The 19,683-nt window shown below is 39.9% G+C and overlaps 1 protein-coding gene across 2 annotated transcripts in view; it reads left to right on the top strand.

The window, feature by feature from the left end:
- TAF4B (TATA-box binding protein associated factor 4b) overlaps positions 1 to 19,683 on the top strand; it is a 180,503-nt gene that overhangs the window by 46,616 nt on the left and 114,204 nt on the right. For both annotated transcript variants that reach the window (XM_075125264.1, XM_048840510.2), the window contains exons 8-12: positions 1,620 to 1,755; positions 2,434 to 2,539; positions 7,627 to 7,796; positions 11,124 to 11,254; positions 19,478 to 19,603. In XM_075125264.1, coding sequence (XP_074981365.1) covers positions 1,620 to 1,755; positions 2,434 to 2,539; positions 7,627 to 7,796; positions 11,124 to 11,254; positions 19,478 to 19,603 — 669 coding nt within the window. The remainder of the gene's footprint in view (positions 1 to 1,619; positions 1,756 to 2,433; positions 2,540 to 7,626; positions 7,797 to 11,123; positions 11,255 to 19,477; positions 19,604 to 19,683) is intronic.

The raw sequence follows: 19,683 nt of genomic DNA, 5'->3' as shown, positions 1-19,683 counted from the left end.
ATTCTCTCTTAATTCATTCATTCATTCATTAAGTTATCATAACACCCATATGCTTGCTCCTCTCTGCTCCCTCTCCACATTGCTTGCCCAGTAAAAAGTGGGAGAACCATGGCCTCCTGGCCCCCTCACTGTTCTTAGACCCCTATTTCTGGTCAATTGATCCATTCTCTTCTGGTTCTTCTGCAATATCCTGCTGTTTACATCAGCTCTTTTAGATGCAACACTACCCTTCTGATTAACAGGCTTTTTCTGAAGGAAAGGCTTTTTTTACCCCCTTTTTTACCCCCTTTTTTGTCCTACTATCCACCACTCCTTATGTGCCAGGTTGGGAGGGCTCTTCCGTCTGAGCGTCAATGTCCACCTTGCTATTTTTAGTGTGCTGGTTCGGGCCTTGCTAGGATGAGTCAATCTTCCTGTGCTGGGACATTCACTCCCAGCTACAGTGTAGACGTACCGTGGAAAAATCTTAGTTTGTACTTGGTCTTATTTGTGGGGGGGTTTTTAATATCACTTCTCCATATCATCTGCAAAGATCTGGATTAGAAGTTGCAAGCCAGATTTCATTGACAACGAAAGCTACATTCACAGAGTAACTAATAAAACTTTTGCTTGCTTATGTCAAACTTCATCAGCTGCTCTGAGTGAGAGGAAACAAAGTGATGCATCTGGAAAACATTTGTATGTGGCTCTGAAAAGTCAAGTCTCATGAATGTGCTGTTAAAGTAGCATCGAAATCACGCTAATCGGGCTTTATTTAAATACCTGTCTAACAAAAACGCCCCTGAAACGAAGTCCAATTCAATCTATTTGAACATAAGAATTGCCATACTGGGTCAGACCAATTTAATACAGCACAACTCTCCTTTACCATTATTGCTGCAGCACTCACAAGAGGTGCTTATGATTTTTGCTCTTTATCTTGTATAAACTCCAATGCATTCAGTGCAAGTGTTGCTGGATAGTACTTGTCAGTCACAGCAGAAGTATGGACTTGAGGGGCCCTCTAATGTACAAAAAATATGTATTAAAAATTAGGTTATTCAGGGAAAAAAGCATTGTTTTCAAATTTCATCTTTACTAACACTTTTGTAGATGCATATAGTCTTCAGCTGTCTATCTGTATAAAGACAATTTAAGAACTAGTTATGAAACCCATTGTCTGCGAATTAAAAAATGCTGGCTTTTGAGTAGAGTGTGATAGTTTGAATCCATATAGCAACAAGTTCAATCTTCTATTGATAGCCCTTAATGCCAGTTTCATTTATCAAAGAGTTAAAGCCTTTAGTGCTGTGAATTATATGATATTAGGAAACTGTTCTGATACAGCAATTGGAAATAGGCAACATGGCTAGGAGTGAAATGTCTGTTGTCCAAACCATTTTAACACTCCAAACAAGTCAGTGTTGCTAAGTACAAATGTGAACAACTGGTAGGTTTACTTGTCCTGTCAAGACAAAAAGTATATTTGAAGTTTCATGAGCATGATGTATTTCTTAAAGTGAAAACTAGACATGCATGCATGTCCCCCAGCAGTTTTGGTTGAATGAGCATGTTGATAGGATTCATGTCTCTCTATATTTAGCTCTTTCCATGTTTGATATTGGATATACTGTTTCCAGGTAGTCCAGCAGCCATCAGGAGGCATTGTTAAACAAGTGGCCACACTTCCACAAACAGCAACACTGACTCTCCAGAAACCTGGCGAAAAAAGGATGCCATTAAACGCACTAATTCAGACTAATCAGTTTCCTGCAGGTAGGGCTGGACTTCTGTATTTTGGGGGTTTGTTTTGTTTTGTTTTAAACAGGGAGATGGGAAAATGCTTCATTGTAGCATTAGATATTGTGGCAGAATGACACTGAAGGGACAAGGGGAATAATGTATTCAAACCAGTCAGTTAAGGTAAAATTATATGGGTGTTTTTGGAAGTTGCTTGGAACTGTATACTCTCAGAGCCTTGGGAGTACTCTGTCCATCACCTTGCCTGCTGAGAAAACATTTAACTTAAAAGATAAATAGTTTTACTATTTTGAGTACTCTAAGTATGCTCATTCCAGCAAATTGATTGTTTCCTTAAGTTCTCTTTTTGGCACTTCATGATATTAAGTGAGACGTCTACTGGTACAAGTTAATTTAACGTATAATTCAGTACATTTTCGTTTGTCTCAGCTAACTCATTCCTGTAGTGGGATATGTGACCTGCGTAGGTTAGCAATAAGATAGTGAAACTATTTCATTAAGAGGAAAAAAAATATATTAATTTGTTAGCCTTGCATAATATGTAGAATGTAGTACTTTTGAGTGTCTGGTTTCCAAATGGATATAATTGGTTCTTCAGCCTGCAACAAAGACTTTTGTTTAGAATATGTACGGAATAAGCAGTCATCTATCTTGGGTTTTGTTTTTCATTGTGGCATGTTGATGTTTTTTTAGGTTCCTTTCTGAAACAAATTACACTGCCAGGAAACAAAATTCTGTCGCTTCAAGCATCTCCTGTTCAGAAAAATAAAATAAAAGAGAATGGAACAACATCCTTCAGGTAAAAATAAACAAAGTCGGAAGTTTGTGTGGCTGTAGGAAACAGGACTTCAACAAAAGGAACAGACAGCAGTATAGATATGGAGAATGATGCCTCAATAAATAATTTAGAGACTTCTGATGGATCTCTTAATGATGCGGTGGGGGGAAGAACCTAAAAACATTGACCTGAAAATTGAGAGACTTGGATTAATTGTATGGGAATTGTACTGTTGGGTCTGGGGTTTTATCAGCATTCTGTTTACCATAGTGTTGACCTTATAACTTTGTGTATTAATGATGATGCTTTTATAGTGAGGAGGCATGTCAATGCTTTGCCCTATGAGATCAGCATTAAGTAGCTTGTCGCACTGTTATCTTTTTTTATCAGAAACCCTAGTTGGGGTTAAACTAAAAATGACCTCTGCTCAGTCCAAACAGCCAGATGCCACTGAACTGTAATTTGGGCTGTACTGGAACCTTCTAATACAGCTGGGAGCTTTTAAGGAATCTTTTATTACCTCCTCTTAGATATTTGCTCCTTTTAGGTAGAGGTAAAAGTCTCCGGCTAAAGCTCTGACTGTGGTGGCCAGCAAAATACCGGCCCTTTAGATCACTAGAATTCTTAAAGATTTTAGTCCCAGTAACTCATTAAATTTCAGAACTTCAAAATCATTTTTCCTCTTGAAAAGTGAGCGTTGGAACAGAGATGGAGACTACCAAAAGCAGTTCGACTTCCAACTTAAATCAGACTTGAACCTTGGCTTCAAGAGGGGCTGCAGGAGGCTTCTTATGCTGCCATTCCTGCCCATTCGATTATTGTAGGTGCAAGGTGCCGGGGGGAAGCTGACTGGTCTCTCATGGCTAGGACTCTCCTCTGCCCTGCGGGGACCACAGCCTTGTCTGCATCTTGTGTCTGCAGGGATCGGATGTCGCCAGCCTGGTGGCAGTGCAGGGACAGCCTTGCTCCCTCCCTCCCATGACAGCAGGTCTGCAGGGGGCTTGCCACGCTGCCATGAGAGCCATTCAATGTCAGGGTGGCCTCCCCTGTGGCCGAGAGTCTCTGCTCTATTATCCGAATACCTTCCTTGTTCCGCATGCTGGGATTCAGTTAATGAGGAGGTTTAGATAATAGGATTTCAGAAAATTGTGAGTATACAGTATATGCCCGTGGCCCCTGTTTTTACAATAGATGCCATGGAACAATTGAGTGCCTTGGAACTACTGCACACATTTTTCAAGAAAACACCTGAAAAATATTTCTTTACCAGTTGAAATAATCTCCAGTTCTAATGTTGGCACTTCCCTTTTCTTTGTTTACTATTACTTGAGCATCCCGGCCACTAAAAAGCTCTTACAGAATTGAAAAATATATATAATACAAATGGCTCTTCAGGTATTTATAACTATATTAACCATAGACCACTGCAGAAATACAGTCCTCCCCAAATACTTAAGTGAAAAGATGGGCCTTGCCACTTGTCTGAAAGACTAACAAATTTGGGCCCTATCAGACAAAGAGTAGGAGCAAGAAACCACTGTTGAGGGGTATTCACAGACCGCATTGCTGACAGCTGTTGCATCTGTTGGTGGTCTCACTCTGATGTCTGAGTGCTGGTAGAATTCTTTCTCACTCTTCAGGTTGCTTCCTTCTCTCTACCAAGCTTATCAGTCTCACCTTGATAGAATTTAAAGGCCATACGTTTATTCCGATTAGTAGCCCAGGGTCAATATAATATAGGATAGATTTAAGTGTTCCTTTCTAGCCTTCTCTTCTCCCTTCAGTAAAATGGAGTAAATAAAAGACTGAATAAAACAGGCATAGTCAAACACCAGAGGGTGCCAGAGACTCACTTTTCATCTGTTACTATATATTCAAGTTCACATAGTGAAGTACATCTATGTTACATGACTTTCATTCCCATTTAACAAATGTTGTGAGAATCTCAGCTTCAAGTAGAGATAAGCAGAGAACAAGGTGTATGTTCATTCCTCCGCCCCCATGAACTTGTAGACTGATATCTTTAGCCATGTACTGCTGACTGGTAAAAGGGCTTTTTCGCAGGGATTCAACACAATACCTAGTATAAAAGTGTTAAGAGAAATTACTGTGGAAAAGTATTGTTGTTTTATATATAGATGTTGTCATGCAAGTCTTTCAGTATAACCACTACATGGAATAACTTGAAAATTCTTCAGGGTGATAGCCAGAATCTAACTTCTGTTAGCAATATTGTGTGAGTGCCTTTAACTTTCAAAAAAAAGGAGTACTTGTAGCACCTTAGAGACTAACCAATTTATTTGAGCATGAGCTTTCGTGAGCTACAGCTCACTTCATCAGATGTATACCGTGGAAACTGCAGCAGACTTTATATACACACAGAGATCATGAAACAATACCTCCTCCCACCCCACTGTCCTGCTGGTAATAGCTTATCTAAAGTGATCATCAGGTGGGCCATTTCCAGCACAAATCCAGCCTGCAGACAGCCCCGCAACCTGAAGCAAATACTCACCAACAACCACATACCACACAACAGAACCACTAACCCAGGAACTTATCCTTGCAACAAAGCCCGTTGCCAATTGTGCCCACATATCTATTCAGGGGACACCATCACAGGGCCTAATAACATCAGCCACACTATCAGAGGCTCGTTCACCTGCACATCCACCAATGTGATATATGCCATCATGTGCCAGCAATGCCCCTCTGCCATGTACATTGGTCAAACTGGACAGTCTCTACGTAAAAGAATAAATGGACACAAATCAGATGTCAAGAATTATAACATTCATAAACCAGTCGGAGAACAGTTCAATCTCTCTGGTCACGCAATCACAGACATGAAGGTCGCTATCTTAAAACAAAAAAACTTCAAATCCAGACTCCAGCGAGAAACTGCTGAATTGGAATTCATTTGCAAATTGGATACTATTAATTTAGGCTTAAATAGAGACTGGGAGTGGCTAAGTCATTATGCAAGGTAGCCTGTTTCCTCTTGTTTTTTCCTACCCGCCCCCCCCCCCCCCCCCAGATGTTCTGGTTTAACTTGGATTTAAACTTGGAGAGTGGTCAGTTTGGATGAGCTATTACCAGCAGGAGAGTGAGTTTGTGTGTGTATGGGGGTGGGGGGGATGTGAGAAAACCTGGATTTATGCAGGAAATAGCCCGACTTGATTATGTAAAGAGTTGTCACTTTGGATGGGCTAGCACAAGCAGGAGAGTGAATTTGTGTGGGGGGGTGGAGGGTGAGAAAACCTGGATTTGTGCTGGAAATGGCCCACCTGATGATCACTTTAGATAAGCTATTACCAGCAGGACAGTGGGGTGGGAGGAGGTATTGTTTCATGATCTCTGTGTGTATATAAAGTCTGCTGCAGTTTCCACGGTATACATCTGATGAAGTGAGCTGTAGCTCATGAAAGCTCATTCTCAAATAAATTGGTTAGTCTCTAAGGTGCCACAAGTACTCCTTTTCTTTTTGCGAATACAGACTAACACGGCTGTTGCTCTTTAACTTTCAACTGGAGTTCATTACATAGTGCCCTACTTGAAATAAATTAATTGAATGTATCATAGAAACTAGTAATTGTTAGGGCTATTTAGAGAAATGGATTTTTGCAGGTTGAAATCAATACATTAGTAGAGCTACACTACATGAGGAAAAGCATGTTATAATTTAGCCACATATTCTGTCAGTTCCTTACTTGAGCACTAAACTACAAGTTAGGTGAGAGAGTCATTTGGACTAAGTAGTATGAAATGATACTGGAGATGCACGTTTTTCCTTAGAACTCATCCTTGAAGGATCTAAGCATCAAATTTCAGCATGAACTTCTGTTAAGTCCTCTGGTGGCTTAGTGTATACATTGTATTAATAGGTACACTGACTACATATCCCCCTTTACAGGCTGATCCATGGTAGTAGATGTAATTATACCACAGTGGGATCACAGCAGCCAAAGATTCTGTGGTCATTAGGAAGAGGGGAATTGGAGTGTACTTGTGAAGATCAATTAGCACTCAATTACCAGGCATTGAAGGCCTAATTTGCACACTTCCTGAAAGATTAAGAATTCTATTCTGCTAATACATTATGAATACACTCTTGAAATTGCTCAACAGCTACTGGGGAGTAGAGGCAGGAAACATCAGTGGTGACTAGTTTTAAATCATTACTGGTCACTAACTGTTCTGATAATCGTGGGCTTTAGCCCTTGTCTTAGTACATTGAATTGGAGTACAAGTCTGTCAGCCACTTAAGAATAAATTAAATGGGTTTGAGTATCTGTTAGCTTCCTTTTCCCTCAACATATTATATAGAAACTGCCTAGCTGGAAAAGTAGACAAATGAAAAGGGGCAGAAACTGCCCTGAATACTGAAGATACAGTAGAACTTCAGATTTATGAACTGACCAGTCAGCTACAGACCTCATTTGGAATCCAAAGTATGCAATCAGGCAGCAGCAGAGACAAAAAAAGCAAATACAATCCAGTACCGTGTTAAATGTAAATTTAAAAAAGGGGAAGTTTAAAAAAATAAATTTTTGGCAAGGTAAGGAAACTGTTTCTGTGCTCAGAGTAGCAGCCGTGTTAGTCTGTATCCGCAAAAAGAAAAGGAGTACTTGTGGCACCTTAGAGACTAACAAATTTATTTGAGCATAACCTTTCGTGAATCCGACGAAGTGAGCTGTAGCTCATGAAAGCTTATGCTCAAATTTGTTAGTCTCTAAGGTGCCACAAGTACTCCTTTTCTTTTTGTTTCTGTGCTTGTTTCATTTAAATTTTGATAGTTAAAAGCAGCATTTTTCTTCTGCAAAGTAAAGTTTCAAAGCTGTATTAAGTCAATGTTCAGTTGCAAACTTTTGAAAGAACAATCAGTGTTTTGTCCAGAGTTACAAACATTTCAGAGTTACAAACAACCTCCATTTCAAAGGTGTTCATAACTCTTAGGTTCTGCTGTAGTAGACTGTTTGCCCACTGATGAATAGGGATGGTTATATACAGGTAGTTTACACTTGTGTATAAAACTGGTCAGCAATACAAAAGTCTCTTTCAGGATGTGATGGAAAGAACAGAATAACAATTGGCTTTCTTTTTGGTAGAGACGAAGATGACATCAATGATGTGACTTCTATGGCTGGGGTCAACCTGAGTGAAGAGAATGCATGCATATTGGCAACAAATTCTGAAGTGGTCGGTACACTGATCCGATCTTGTGCAGATGAACCATTTCTCTCTTCAGAGGCTTTGCAAAAGAAGATCTTAGACATAGGTGAGATCAAAGCATCCGTAAATGATATTCTGGACTCAATGATTGCATCGAACAATTTTCACTCTTTTAAAAAATGAAATTAGAATGTATTGTAATCTCTTACTGAGTTCATAAATCTCTATTTAGTCTGGAAAACAAGACAGCTATACTTCTTTATTTGAACTTCCAATCAGGAAATCGGTCCTAAACATTTTTGAGTGTGTCTTAAAAATAAAACTTTGTAAGATAACCCAAAGAAAAGATGCTCCAACAGCAACAAAGACATGAACAGAAGCTGTGAACCTTTTTAATTATGTTTGTGACCTAGGTACTGCACAGTATCAATTACCCACAGGCGTATTGGAACAGGGTGTTGGTTAGTCAGCTTTCTACCGATGCAACCCATAACATAGGGAAGTATAATAATAGTAGAATAATTGCCTTCCTTCCCAACCCAGTGGCAGCTCTCAAGCTCTGAAATCTCACTATTAAATATGCACTTCTTACACAAGTGTTACAGATTCTGCTCATATGATCAGAAGTAAACCCAGGCCAGCCTATACACAGGAAACAATCTGTTTAGTAAGAAGGTGACATTCCAACATATTCCTTTTTCAGTGTCTTCAGGGCTCCTGATAATCTTGAAAGCTGTTTCAGGAGTAGCAATCTTGTTGGCATGCGTTGATGCTCAAAACTACTGCTTTCCCTTGAGACCTATTTTTCAGACCATTTTTGCTTCAATGCCTGCAAGAACTCAGCTCACATTTTAAAGAGCTGGGCTGAGGGCAGATGGGGCAAAACTATGTATTTTTATTTATGAATAATATTGGGAGCATATACCAAGAATGCACATATTTAAAAACTTGTTTGTATCTCTCCCCCAACCTCAGGCGGTCAGTTTAGTGGGTCTAGTGAAGACCCTCCAAATTGACAGTGGATTGCTCTCCAGTTGACCCCTATACTTCTACCCTGACGAGAAGAGTAAGGTAAGTCGACGGGAAAGTTTCTCCTGTCGACACCACCCCCCTACCCCCCCGTGGTGTAGACCCCACAGTAACTCGACCTAAGGTACATCAACTCCAGCTACGTTACTCACGTAGCTGGAGTTGCGTAGCATAGGTAGTGTAGACGTAGCCTAAGTGTTAGATCGCTCTCTGCTCTCTACAGCAAACACACATGTGTACAGCACCTAGCAGAATGAGGTCCTAATCATGATCATCACTATTGGATGCTCTTATAAATTGATAAGATAGATTTTTTTTATTTAAAAAAGTGGTTTCCTTGTTCCTTTTTCGCTGCTTAGTCTCTACCTGCTTGGGTTGCCTTAATCGAACACTAAGGTTTTACAGTAAACACTGTCAGGCAATAACATTGTATGTGTGTCCATAACTCTCATGTGTTACAGAAATCCAATTACATGGTTATACTATTTCTCAATGTAATCAGACAACATTTCTGTACCCTTAGTCATCTATGTAATACCTTCTTCTGATACTATGTGATATGGTTAGCCGGAATTCGTGCAAGTGTTCTGTGTAAAGTATACTTAGTGTGGAAATTCTGTTTACAAAAGAAAATAGAAAATCTAGCTGTTAACTATAAAGTCTAGTTTTTAACTTGTCTCATCCCTGAAATGTATGTAAGGAAAGCAATGCTGCTAATTGAAAAGAAAATATGTAATACATAGGTAGTGACAATTTAATAAGTATCTTGGAAGCAATGCTCCTATGAGTCAATAATGAGATATTGTCATAATGGGGCAGTAAAACTGGAAGGAAACTTTTTTCTTATTTGAAACATAGTACGTTAATGTGTTAAAAGTCAGTTTTATTATGCAAGATGTAAACAAAGGGGCACAGTTAAGGCTGAAGGTGTAAAACTTTGGTATTTCCTGACTTGAGTGTTTAACCATGTAATTTTAACATGATAGCTTTACTTTATGGAGTGTATCTTCTAGTTCGTATTACACAATTTAGGTTGGGAGGGCAAGGGAAATATAGCAAGCACTGGTAATTGGACTAGTTTAAAAAGTAAATAGAAAGCTAAAGAATAATTGTTTCAAGTGTAATTTCAAGTATTTCAGTATATATTTTTCACCTCCTCCTTCAGTGGGCTAGCTTTTGAAAGCTGTCTGAACTAAAATAATGTTGTCCCAAAATAAGCTACTGTCTAAAACTGGGCTCCTAGTACTTACTAACTTATGATCAAAAATGTTCATGCAGTTTGATCTTACATATAACATCATCATAGGCCCTTTGTGAGTACATAAACAATAAGGACCTATATTATCTGGGTGCTACCATTAAATGACAATAAATAAAGGCATGCAAAACAGGTGATTATTTCAGAGTATATGCTACATTCTTAGCACTTCACTTTTTAGTGAGTAATACCATATTACATTTTAAATGAATACTAGTCTGTGCAGGGAGAGGGCAAGAAAATTAAAACTTTCTGTCTTGACACTGATACCAGCATTGGTTATCAGTAGCTAAATTGTGCTGTCTATTTAAAAAGAAGTTGGGTTGTCCAGGTACCTACCTGTAGATGAATTGACATGTTGATTGTGTCAACCACAGGAATACTTCTCTTTGGCTATCTGCAACTGTGAGAAGGTTGCAGAGGTGACACTTAGCCTCGGGTGTACAGCCCAAGCAGCTTTGCTCAAAGCTGTCTCCCTTTTTGATAGCGGCTGTTGAAATATGGAGAGAGGTAGTAGGGCTCATAAGGGAACCGGGAGAGGAGTGGCAGTCTGAGAGAACAGGTCAGAGGCGATGGCATTATGACCCCAATTGGACGAGATATATATATATTTCTCAAGTTACTACCTAGGGAGTCCTAGGTTAATTTGGTATATACTGTTTGGTCAGAGGTAGATGAGAGGAGGCTCTTATGCCTAGAGTACATTGCAAAAAAAAAATCATTGAAATAAATGTCATGAGTTGTTAACAAGCAGTGTCTAACAGGGCAAAATGCAATCCTCTATTTTTTTAATTACTGAAATTAACAGAATATGGCACTAATTTCTACAGCTACCCTTTCTCCCCCCCCCCGAACATACGGCTTGATTTGTGTTCTTATTAACTTTGTCCTATAAATGACCTTGCAAGGAGAATGATTCTAGAGGCTAAGTGAAACAATGTCTATATTTTCTGAAGCTCCAGGCTAAGTTTTATTAATGTAATGTCTAAGATCTTTGAAGTTGTGACTTTACCAGGAAAATCATAATCTCCAAACCTTTATTCGTAATGGGTATGACTTCCAGGGGGAACAGAATACCTGCTGTGCTAATTATTTCAATTATCAGCTACTCCGAAAACACGTAATGGATTTTCTCTGCTTCCACAGGTAAAAGGCATGACATTATGGAACCTAACTCTGATGTTGTGAACTTGATCTCCCATGCTACACAGGAGAGATTACGAGGGCTCCTAGAAAAGCTGACTGTAATTGCTCAGCATCGAATGACAACCTATAAGGTAAAAGGAATTATTAAGCAATAATTATTTGCATTAAAGTTTGTTCTCTTCTGCAGCCTTAAAGGTAAACTTTCTCTCTGTATAAACACGCACATGCTGTATGTAAATTTTTAATCTGGCCCAAGACTATTTTCCAGGTTTGCTACTGTTAATGGTGGCTTACAATTAATCCTGATGTTTCCCGTTTGACATCTTTGCTATGTGCACTAAAAGTTAAAATATGGTTAAACAAAAAAACCCTGGTTCAAACGTTTCATGGAAATGGTAATTTTAATGCCAGTGCCTTTCTCATGGCACTTGACCATTGTACTGTTTCCAAAAACGAAATGCTTTTCACATGGCTACTTGGTCTGCATTGACTTCAGTGGCGCTAACGCTTGCAAAGCCGTAAAGCAGGGTTAGATTGGCCAGAAGAACTTTCATTACTGGTTGTGATGCGTGAGCTTGAAAGAACGGAGCTTGGCTTTCTGATCTCTGCTTGTTTGAAGGGCTGGCAGTTGCTTGTAAATTGGACTTACTTCATAAGGAAGTAATTGAAAGACCACAAACATGGATCCTCCAGTACACATTTTAGATTAAAACCACTGAAAACACCCTTGCAGTGCTAGGATCCTGCCATTTATGTGGTTGCCAAATTGATAGAATGGTTTACGAATGAAGCTGCATGTGGGAAGAAAGTTTTGCTAGTTATTAACTAACAGGACTGTGACAGGGTATACCAGGCCTTTTAGACCCCTTCCTTTGAGGCGCTATACCCTGCCCCAGGAAAGGAGCAGTGAAGGTGTGTCCTCTAGGCTTGGCTAGAAAGGCTGCAGGGAAGCACCCAATCAGAGCACAGCAAGCTCAGCTGAAAGGAACTGCGGGGTTTGAACTAATCAGTTCTTGGCTGGTACCAGAGGAGTAAGGAGGGGTGCTCCTGGCTGGTGGTTGGTGGCATTGGCATTCAGTGAGGAAGCAGAAGGGTTGAGAACTTCAGCCCTGAGGTAAGGGTAAAGAGGAAGGGGCTACGTGGTTACAGACCCAGGGAATGCAGCAGCAGTCGCAGCTATTAAAGGAAACAGCACATGGCTGCTATTTATACAGGTCCTCGTTTGGGATCCAGAGTAGTGGATGAGTCCGTCCCCCTCCCACCATGCCCCACAAAGCCATGAGAAGGAGACAAGTTTAGTTTAGAAGCTTGAGCCCAGGCTCAGGGACAGGGCTGAAGACCCTGCAGAGAGCCAACCATTTGTTGGACTTTGTTACCCCGAAGGGGACTGAACTTGAAGGAGTGACGGGGCTTCAGAGCTGGGGCAATAAGAACTGATAAAGGCAAAGAGTCTCCAGGGAGACTGCTGTGTACCAGGGCACTCCCTGTGACCTGGGGGCACTGCTCTATACCAGAGCAGACACAGACTAAAGCTAGCCCAGAAGGGACTGAGAACTGGGCCCAGAGGCAGGACTAAAGACATTAATAAGGGCACAGGGACAGCCCCTGTTAGACCTCTTACCCCAGAATGGATTCATCCATCCATCCAACTATTACCTGAGTGACTTAGCTAGAGGGCTGAGCCACTGAAAACCTGCCTGAGGGCCACAGCCAACAGGGGATGCTGTCAGCAAAGAAAGGAAAGAGTGCAGGATTGCTCCCATCTGACAGCAGGTGCTCACAAGAGCTCACACTGTCACAAGGAGCTTTTTACTAATCTATAAAATGTATTTAAAAATTAAACATGGAAGAGGCAATATCAGAGAATGGGAAATGCAGTACCTGGCAGTGTCTGCGTAATAGTGTCTGAAGCAACTGGGACGTGCAGCTCCAACCTAGAAAGATGACATGGAACGAAATCCGATCTGAAAATAGTGTACCAACTCCCAATGAGAAGAGCCTCTGGAAGTCAGCAAAGTTTGACATCTCTGTATCCCAACCAAAGACTTGGAAATTAGAAGCCTTTCTTGCACAAATGAAGTGAAGCAGAGGCTGAAAGCTTGCAGAAACATTGGAAAGCTATGCCTTTAGCATCCTGTAAAGACAAAAGACAGCAAAGGGCAATTTCTGAACAATGGTCTTAATGTGGCACATAGACTTCTGACTGCCTTTGTCATAATGGAATGGGAACCAATAGATTTGTCAAATCGCTGCCAGAAGCTAAGGGCATGGCTACACTGGAAACTTCAAAGCGCTTTCGCAGGAGCGCTCTTGCGGCAGCACTTTGAAGCGTGAGTGTGGTCGCGCGTGAGCGCTGGGAGAAAGGTCTCCCAGCGCTCCTGGTAATCCACCTCCCCAGGGGGATTAGCTCTGAGTGCTGAGAGCACAGCTGCGCTGAAGGGGATGCCTTTCTCACCCCTGAGCTAGCAAGTTAGAGCGCTTTAAAATGTAAGTGTAGCCAAGCCCTAAAATAGAAAGATTATAATATTTCATCAGATGTCCCATTTCCTCAAAACGGCTGTAGCAATTCACAATCATGTGTATAGTCTTAAGCAAAAATGCAGGCCCTGAAAAATAAGACTTTTAGACACCTGTTTTTGCATAGGTAGTGTTTTTCTTGTATGAACTTCCTCTGTAACGTGTGTCTATAAAAAAAAAAAATTGGGGCTTTTCATAATGTAACTAGGAATATACGTTTTTTTTAAGTGTGATAAATTTACATCACAAACATAAAAAGTAAAGAACAGTGTAGGTTTATGTGGCCCCAGTGTAATTCTCCTTCCCTTCTTCTCCCCTAGGGCCGGATATCTAGGGCTAGGTATTAATTTGCAACATGGGAATTCATTCCTATTTTGCATGTGTTCCACCAGCCAGGTGAGCATTCACAAATTCAGGCTTGCATGTGCAAAAGAGCTAGATTTCAAATCTGTGTATCTACAGCAGGATATGAGATACACCAGGTAACTCTTCAAGGATTACACTTTAAGTAAAATAACTTCCACCCATACTGTACAATAGGAGCGGTGAAAATGGGGGGAAAATCCTCTTGGGAGTTGAGTCAGGCCAAAAGCAAGTAATTCTTCCCCTTGCTGGATAGAGAAGTAAATACTACAAAGAGCAACATGCATAGTGTTTTTGTTCTAGTCCTTCTAAAGAAACAGTCTATACAGTAAAATCTGCATTTGAGTCCACTATGAAATTCTGCATCTTGTCAGCTAGTCACTAATACAACTTTTTCAATGCATCTTTTATTAAAGTAACTGACTTAAAATGTGCTCTATTGTTCTCATATTCTCAAAAGTAAGGAAACTGATGTTGAAGCTTCCGTAACCTCTTTAACTTTAGCTCTGTTGTGCGTAGTCATTACAACACATGTGAATCATAGATACTTCTAGTTACACTATGAAGTTACGAAGTTGTTTCAGCTGTTATAACTGGTAGTTAATGCAGATCAATAAAGGAGGACGAGTGAGTCAATCTTGGCAGCTATCTTCTTGGGTGTTGATGTTATTTGATGATGCAGTTTTATAATGGATTGTAGCAATAGGAAGACCACAAGAATGAAACAATAAAAGAACTCTGTATGAGAGGAGTTTGTGTCCCCAAATAAGCCTATTGCTAGGCAAAGTGTGTGTTTAATTTTGGTATGGGCATGTTCCTGGCCCTCTCCATCCAAATTCTGCATCCTGATAGAAATTGGAATGGACTTGAAGCTCTGAAAATGTAGACCTGCCTGTCCATCCTTATTAGTTCTTTGAGGGAGTCAACAAAATAGCTCAAGGAGAGCAGTAGATATGACTGCCTTTCAAAAAGCCTTTGATAGTTGCCACAAACGCTTCTTGTTGTAGGTATTCATGTAGTCAAGGTATACAAGAGAAGGAATAAATGGTCAGTTTCTACATGGAAAGAGGTTAATAGTAAAGTATCTAAGCTATGTCTTCAAAGAAAAGTTTTCAGTGTATTGAATGAGATGGAAGAAGTTGTGAATAGTGAGGCAGATGACACGATTTCGGGTTGGCCAAAGCTAAAGGATTGTAAGGTATTTCAAAAGAGTCCCAACGGTCTTAAGCAATTAGACAACACAGTGACAAAATATTCTTGTGCTTTTCTGCATTGAAACATAAGAGTGGTTCAAATTTTTCCTACATGTTGATGGGCTTTGTGTAAGGGAGAGACTTCTAGGTGTCATTGTGGATGGATCACTGTGGAATACCAGTCAAAGCAAATGAGATGTTAGGCTGCATTATGGAGGCATATCTAGCAACTCCGTAAAGTTGAATGTTTCTGCATAAACCAAGGGTTCAACCCTTTTTCTATGTATCCTCCCCCAAACTACTGTGCTGACTCGTAACTTCTCAGAAAATTTCATTATGTACTCAGCAAGTTTCCTAATCTGTTCGGGAGTTAAAACTAAGTAGGTCCTTTAAGCTATTTAGTACCTACTATCAGCCTTTTTTGTGCCCAATAATCTCAGTAATTGAACACGCTCTTCAAACTTCCCATACAGTTAAAACTCACTGAAATTTTGTTCATGTACTACATTTGAGTATTAGTTTAGGATTAGTGATCAGTTTTCCCTCTGCCTCTCTGCAGAGGCAGAAGGATGCAGTGGTGTACTACAGGGAATTCCATGGAGAGGTGCTCTTTCAAAGTGGCCAGCATCTCAACCAGACTGAGTGTCCCTGCTGTTTGATGGCATATGGGGCCACCATCTTTCCTGAGCAACAGTAGCTTTAGTCCTGTTGAGAACAAGGAGAGATGGTGGCCATTTTAAAAGGGGCTTTAACTAATAACCATTAAAACATTCTGCAGCCTGCTCTGCCTAAATGACAGGGGTGGCCCTTATTATGTGCAGTTCAATGCTCCCTCCACTTAGTGATCCCTTTTTTTTGGTGTGTTTTTGGACTGAGCTAGAAAGAACTATCTACTCCTCAAGAGGTCTCTATTTTTTCTTTGTTCCCCCGATTTGGGGGGAATTCTTGGTAGGAGTTGGCATACTAAACCACACCTGCTTTAGTCAGAGTTCCCATTCATTCATAACAGCACGGTAATTGAGTAAGAAAACAGGAAGTCATACTTGCTTTTGAACTTGCTGCCAGGTATTTTCCCACTGAAGACATGCCTCATAATCCTCTATAATCTAGCTGCTGCAGAGACACTTCATTAGAGTATGTGGAAATAACTTTATGTATACGGATACATGTAAAATTAAGGTAAAATATTTACAGAGTTATATACACTTTAGCCAACATATTAGACTAATGTGCACCAATGCCCTTTTAAGACTTTATGCATTGCCAAAAAAAAAAAAAAGTGGGAGGGGAATTGATGGTTTCAGTTGGGGGATGAACTGTAAAAATCCCATGTATGTAAGCTTAAATTCTAAAGTGCAGTTCTAGTCTGAAAACATTCTTGGAGTGTCACTTGGGGGGATTCTGTGTTTGCCTTTCAATTACTTCCAGGGCAAACATGCTCAGTTTTAAAACAAAAGGACCTTTTTTTGAACTGCCAGCCATGCAAACTCAACCTGACATATGAATCCAGCTTTCTGTCTTATGATATGCAATAATAGATTATGCAGACCAGATTGTACCCTCAGTTACACCTGTGCATCTCAGTGTCTTTGCTGGAATTGCACAGGTGTAGCTCAGGGCACGGTTTAATCCTGTATTGGAAATTTAACAATTATGTTAGCGCATGACTGTGAACAGAATCTTGCTCTCACGTAGCGGTATTGGTTCTGCAGTATGAACAGGAGTAAAATATATAGTTTTATCACTGTAAAACAAGTGTATATGATGCCAAATGTTCACAGGGAGCAGAGTTAACATGTTCAGTTTTTACATATTCCATATTTAACTGAACTTTAAAACTAAACAATTGAAAAAATAGTTCCTGCCTTACTTCAAAGACCTAATTTTGGAGTCCTGTTTCCTCTGTGAAGGTTGAGGATGATGCTGTTACCTATTGAAGTGGTGTAAGAAATCTCTATTCCCTGCATCACTAACGCTTTAAATCTTGCATTTGGGAACTTCAGATTGCATGTCTGACATTCCAGACTGGTAAAAGGTCTTAAGTATTTTAACTTCACACAGCCTCTTTACCTGCCATTCAAAGCAATACTGCAACATGGTGGATTCTAGGTTGCTACTTCAAAACAAATTCTACTAATATACCAATACTTACTTTCAGGATAGTGCACGTCCTGTGGGGAATGGTACAAGACCTAGAACCATAGCAAAACTGAATAGGGCAGAGGAGAATGGGATTCAAGGGTGTACCTTAGGATTTCTGACTTTGATTGCAAGCTCTTTGGGGGGCAGGAACTGTTACCTTGTGTTTCTAGGATGCCTCACACAGTGGGAGCCTGGTCTTTGATTGGGCTCCTGGGGCAATACCATAATATAAAGAACTCTTAGAAGGGGGCTCAAGCTGCATATAAGGGGAAGAGAAAACTGTTGGTTAAGAATTCTGCATTAGTAGAGGGTTGAGTCATGCAGATTTTAAGATATCTTTGTGCCCACTAGTTCTATACTTTTTCCATTTTAAGTTGTTGTTTGGCACTGGATTCTTTCTGTGGAATGTGTAAACTAAAATGCTAAAGATGGAACTTAAACCAGTTACTGCTCACATGTTTGAGTTTATCCTTGCCCCATAAACTTATTGTGTATGCTGTAAAGTATTTGGGGGTACTCTTTTGAAAGACACCATACACAAAAGAATGTGGTATGGTGGTATAGCTTCATCCTGCCCCAAGTGATTTTGTAGCTCAACAATGATGATTAAAATACAAAGCCAATCCCAAAATATTTGCCTAACAAGACTACATCATAAACACACCACAGGGGATAACATTAGGGGCAGGGGCAGCCTGAGGAAAGAAGAGGTGAATGAATGTTCCAGGAACCATGTGAGAAAAGGACAAAAAGACAAGAACAGATCTGTAGTAGGAGTATTTTTAAAAAAAGAACATGGGAATGGGTTGGGCTGGGCTGGGCTAGTGGCAACTTAAAGTGGTGAGGGAGGAGAAAAGGATGACATAGGTCCCAAGGTTTCAGTTTCTCTGAGATAAGAGGAAAAAGTGTACCACCAGTAAGAGGAGACACTCAAGTAACTTACCTAGAACAAATGAAAAAGTCCACTTTGGTCTTGTCTACATATTTTCTGGATCGTACATGGCATATTAAATATAAAATTTAAAGAATTAGAGCAAAAATGTAATGAAAATTAGCCTTCCATACCCTGCATATTTAAATTAGGTTTTACCTTTTTATATCTAGAAAGGATAAAAGTATGTTCCATTCAAAGAACTCAAGGAGAGGAGCAATGATGGTGTTTACCATTAGTGTACACTAAGGGTCCTCAAAAAGAAAAGGAGTACTTGTGACTAACACGGCTGCTACTCTGAAACCTGTCACTAAGGTCCCTTACTTAGAGCCCTACGCGGATAGAAATTTGTATCCACATCCTAGCCGCAATCCACAAAAATGATCTGCAGATATCTGCCTGTGAAGATACATATGGATATAAAGCAGATATCCATGTATTTGCAGACTCTACCTATACTCCCTTTCACGCACAAATGTACCCTAGTTACCGTTCGCATTAATGGGAACTGTTAATCCACCAAGGTGAAAATATATTCCTAAAACTATAATGAACAGTGCTAATGTGCACTCATTCTCAATCTAAGTATCTTTTAGCTGGTTCTGGAAAAAATTTAGTCCCCTCTTCCATCCCCTTTGGAAATACCAGTAAGGCTTAATTCACATTCTGGAATGACTAGCTGAAACAATGCTGCAACATTTAAATTATTATATTTTGCCAGCAGCGTGAAATGTAGTTCCTATTTCTACGATGGTTTTCTTAAGTAGGTGGTAAAAATGGATCTCATGTATCCTAGTTGTATAACATTTTGACTTTTTTTAAAAAAAAAAAGTTTGCTCAGTAAGAAAATGTTTTGTATGTGTGTTTTTTCCCCCTTAGGTGTAAACTGGCAGTTTCAAATCACATATATCTAAAACCTAAGTTTGTCAGACAGTGAATAGGGAGTCAAATGGAGGTACTGGATGCTAATGGCAGATGGCTGTTAAGTAGATGAATAGACAGACCTCAAGGAGGATACTATAATTGGAGAGGAGACATGCAAATAGATTCTCTTGTAAGCAGAATTGTATGGAGAGTACTTACAATGATCAGCTTTGAAAAAGAGAATTTTGTACAATGCAGCTTCTTTCCAATAAGTTTTTATTTGACCTAGGATAGGTTTTTAGCAATGTATAAAAACTTGACCACCTCTAATAATTTCTTTGCAGGAGAGTAATAAATATATCATATCTAGTGACACCAGAGCACAACTTAGATTTCTTGAGAAACTGGATCACATGGAAAAACAGAGAAAGGATGAAGAGGAACGAGAAATGCTTTTACGAGCAGCCAAGGTAAGAAACATCTTATTGTTGGCCACCCAAAAAAATAACTGTCTTTTGAACACCAGACATTCAGTGACGCCTGTCTCATT

Source organism: Caretta caretta, chromosome 2, assembly GCF_965140235.1.
Source record: "Caretta caretta isolate rCarCar2 chromosome 2, rCarCar1.hap1, whole genome shotgun sequence".
NCBI classification, from domain to species: domain Eukaryota; kingdom Metazoa; phylum Chordata; order Testudines; family Cheloniidae; genus Caretta; species Caretta caretta.
Note: the sequence above shows the minus strand (reverse complement) of the source record. Positions and strands in the feature narration are given on the sequence as shown.